Below are 4175 nucleotides of genomic sequence, written 5' to 3' on the forward strand. Positions count from 1 at the left end.
TTAAAACATTTACAATTTTTCTTGGTTACTGTTTACGTGGGAGCAAATGCTCCTGAGAGCTAAAACACCTCTCCCCCCGAATTCACCGCATAAATTAGCAATATTACCATATTTGTTTATGTTTTTCACTACATCCATTAGCAACATTATGATATCTGTGTCACTGAATACGCATGTGGTAATCTTCAATACTACTCCCTCCGTTCCAAATTACTTCTCGTGGTTTTCGGAGGGAGTAGTACTGAAAAATAGAGAAAAGTACTAGTAGTACTGAAGAAGCGCAACGTTTGTTCACTGATAAACAGCAAAGAAAGCTTCAGTAAGTAGGATAAGAGAAAAACTATAAACCATATGTAGGGTGGATCGACGTGTCGATGTACGGGTCGTGTACTTTGACGTCGTATCATCTTCTATTCATTTTCTATCAGAAAATGAATCTGCTTCTTACATAAAATCAAACATGCATGATGAGACAAATATCTGGTTCATAAGTGTAATTAGATTTTTTTACTCTTGTTTTCACCACATGTTTAACCTGGTGATGTGTTTGTGATGTGCATGCTTTCACTATCACAAAGTTTCTTTGTAGCTCAGGCTACATAGAACCTCTTATCCTCAACCCTCCAGCCTTGCTTTGAGATCCGTACTCTCCAACTAACTAACAATAAGAAGATTTCTCTTTTTTGTTTCTTAAAAATGAAACAACATATAAACTTCAAACTTTGCAGATCGAACAAACATTAGAACATCAATGTGTGAAAAAACTTTCAGATTTTTTGGTCTGATATAAATATACAAAATGAGATTTTTTTTGAATAAAAATATTATTTCAAGTATTTAAAATGCATGAAAAAATCTGAAAGTTTTTTCCTATATTGTAGTTAGAATGTATTGTTGTTCTGCAAAATTTGAAATTCATATGTTGTGTCGTTTGAGAGAAACAAAAAAAACAAATGTGTTTGCACGGATCTTGATGCATAAATGGATGGCAAAGAAGAGGTACCGTGTAGTCTGAGCTACAGGAAACCATGCCTGGCTAGCTTTTTAGTCGAGAGGGGGGACGCTTTTTAGTCGAGAGGGGGGACGCTTTTTAGTCGAGAGGGGGGACGGGCACTGCACTGCACCTTGCTAGCTTTCGCCTGCGCCACGCCCTTCTTATTCCGGCTGGCTGCGGCAACAGTAGCCTGCAGAAGGCAACGCCTCACCGGCTCACCCTCACCCCTCCCTCCTCCGTCACATCCTCCTCTCTGACGCCTTTTCCTGCAACCGGATCGCTTCTCCTGTCCTCCTAGCGCTCCTCCCCCTCGTCGTATTCACCCCACTAGCAGTAGTCCAGTACCACCACCGTCTCCTGCCATCACACGCAGTCTGCGCAGAAGCTGAGCTAGCAGTATCTCATCAGTGGTAGCCTCGAGACCACGTATCCAATCCACCTAGAAAGAGGGGGAGAAGGGGAGACGAAAGAGAAAGAGACCAGAGAGAGAGAGTGAACATGATGCTCTGTGATCTCTCTTCTGACCGCGAGGCCACCGGATCCAGCTCCCATGGTGGAGTTGGAGACCTCGGCTTCAGCAGCCATGTCCTGCTCAGCCCTCTCTTCGCGCCGGCGGCGACGCCGACGTCGACGCTGCTACCCAGGCCTCCGCTGCCGATGCTGCTGGAGGAGCCCGCCAGAGCCAAGAGGAAGAGGAGCCAGCCCGGCAACCCAGGTATGAAAAGTTACCCTAGACCTAGATCATCAGCTGCTAGGTCCCAGAAATCCTGAAGCTGCAGGTGGTAATCTCTCTCATCAAGCAAGCTGGTTAGGGAATTAATTTGTTCTTGTGGTTTCTCTTCTCTGTTGGAACGCACGTACGGCAGACCCTGGCGCGGAGGTGATCGCGCTGTCGCCGCGGACGCTGGTGGCGACGAACCGCTTCGTGTGCGAGATCTGCAACAAGGGCTTCCAGCGGGACCAGAACCTGCAGCTGCACCGCCGCGGCCACAACCTGCCGTGGAAGCTCCGGCAGCGCACCGTGCTGCTGCCCAGGCCCGGCGGGGACGGCTCCGGCTCCGGCGCGCCGCGCAAGCGCGTGTACGTCTGCCCCGAGCCCACCTGCGTCCACCACGACCCGGCCAGGGCGCTGGGCGACCTCACGGGCATCAAGAAGCACTTCTCCCGGAAGCACGGCGAGAAGCGGTGGAAGTGCGAGCGGTGCGCCAAGCGCTACGCCGTGCACTCGGACTGGAAGGCGCACGTCAAGAACTGCGGCACCCGCGAGTACCGCTGCGACTGCGGCATCCTCTTCTCCAGGTACGTACGCATGTATCTCAAGCTGCCGGATCCTCTCGTCACAGCTGCCCTTTGCATCTCTGTTCGTTCGTTCGTTCGTTAGGATCTCTGAACTTTTATCTGAATTCTCATGGTACTATGTACCTGGCCGGCAACCGACAGTACGATAGTCGGTGATTTCATCAGGATAGATGATACGAGGGGATTCACAGCATGCGGTAGACACGTATACATTTGGAATTAATTCAAAATAATTTCATAATCAATTAGTTCATCGATCGCTGCATGTCACGTAGACGTAGGGCTTCCCTTTTCAATTGATGTGTTAATACTCATACTACATGATTACATGCTGAACCTGGAATTTTCGAATTCCCATTTCCCTTGAAAACACCGATCGAATATGTCCTGGTCAAAAATATCACCATCCTGCAGCAAGCACTTAATTTTGGCTGTGCAAAGCACGAGGCCCTGTCCAAAGCTTGCCTATATATGCATGGTATGCATGTACTAGTAACCAAGAGGCATTGATGAAACACTTGGTAGGTAGCCAGTCCCTGCAGTAGGATCGTTTTCATGCTTCCACTTCTTGGCACACACTCCCTGCATTAGCAAGGGGGGTTGAAGGTGCAGATTCAAGCAAGCACTGTACGTAAATGGTACATGCATGGTGGGGACCTGTTAGAAAAACTGTCGAAGAAGATGCACAAATACTGTATGAACACACAAACCTGCAGGCTGGCTGCAGGAATCATCATGGAATTTACATCTCCAGCTATCACCTGCATGCGAATGCGAATCCTTGACTTCCATCATAACTCTCCCTCTCTCTCATGGCAGGAACTTTTCTTCAACAAAGTTAAATACGAGTGTGTTACCAAAGAAATAATTGAATACACCTTTAATTTTACATGCATGCATATATACGAGTGTTAGCCAACAAATTGAACTACTCGCTGATTATTTCATGTCAACCTAGAGCCAACCTATATGTGATAACGTGCGCCCCCATGCATGCATGCAGGAAGGACAGCCTGCTGACCCACAGGGCCTTCTGCGACGCCCTAGCCGAGGAGAGTGCAAGGCTCATCGCAGCTGCAAACAACAGCATCGCCACTACCACCACCTGCAACAACAACGGCAACAACAACAGCGGCAGCAGCAGCAACGACATCAACAATATGCTCATGCCAAGCAACAGCTCACCACTCTTTCTCCCTTTCTCAAGCCCCCCTCACGCTCAAAACCCTAACCCCCTCATGTTTCTCTCCCAAGAGCCTCACCACCAACACCACCAGGTGCTCCCTCCGTTCCAGCCCCTGACATACCTTGATGACCTGCCTATGACTACCGGCAGCAGTTCGACCGTCAGCACCGACACGGTCAGCTTCAGACTTACTCCAGAAGGCTCGGTGACTATGCACGCCGGTGGCCGACACCTCACCAGGGACTTCCTAGGCGTCGACAACGCCGGGGAGGTCGAGGAGCTGCAGATGTCGGTGCCACTGTGCGCCGCCGCGTACCAGGGACGCTCCATCGGCCCCACCGCCGCCTGCTGCGCCACCGACCTGACCAGGCAGTACCTCGGCCGGCTGCCGCCGGTGAACGAGCCGTGGAGCCACAACTTCTAGGGACTCGCCAGCATCTCATCAACAAGATGACCACCGAAGACTTGAAAGCCAAAAACTAGCTTTGTGTGTGCTCGCTACCTTAGCTCTTGTCCATGATTGTTTTTTCAAGAACACAAGTTATGTGCTCTTTTGCATTGAGAATTAGAAATGGAACATGCAAAGTACTGTTACGGCAGATCACATGTGATCGCCCGGTTCCACCGGTTTCTGACACACACAAAAAAGCAGGCGAATCGAAGGGTGTGGTAATTGACCCCTCGCCAGCTTATCTA

General features: G+C 49.6%; 1 protein-coding gene across 1 annotated transcript; it reads left to right on the forward strand.

The window, feature by feature from the left end:
• Positions 1–1119: 1119 nt before the first annotated feature.
• Positions 1120–4175, forward strand: LOC125516201 (protein EARLY HEADING DATE 2-like). The gene is made up of 3 exons (XM_048681683.1): positions 1120–1709; positions 1861–2293; positions 3297–4175. Exons 1-3 carry the CDS (start codon positions 1493–1495, stop codon positions 3901–3903), a joined length of 1257 nt encoding a protein of 418 aa, XP_048537640.1. The 5' UTR covers positions 1120–1492; the 3' UTR covers positions 3904–4175.

Source organism: Triticum urartu, chromosome 6 (assembly GCF_003073215.2).
Source record: "Triticum urartu cultivar G1812 chromosome 6, Tu2.1, whole genome shotgun sequence".
NCBI classification, from domain to species: Eukaryota; Viridiplantae; Streptophyta; class Magnoliopsida; order Poales; family Poaceae; genus Triticum; species Triticum urartu.

Bases quoted from the DNA above. Each gene is read 5' to 3' on its own strand.
- LOC125516201 (XM_048681683.1), top strand. From the start codon at position 1,493: ATGATGCTCTGTGATCTCTCTTCTGACCGCGAGGCCACCGGATCCAGC. The intron at 1,710-1,860 runs GTATGAAAAGTT...CACGTACGGCAG, and splicing joins GAGCCAGCCCGGCAACCCAG to ACCCTGGCGCGGAGGTGATC. The intron at 2,294-3,296 runs GTACGTACGCAT...GCATGCATGCAG, and splicing joins TGCGGCATCCTCTTCTCCAG to GAAGGACAGCCTGCTGACCC.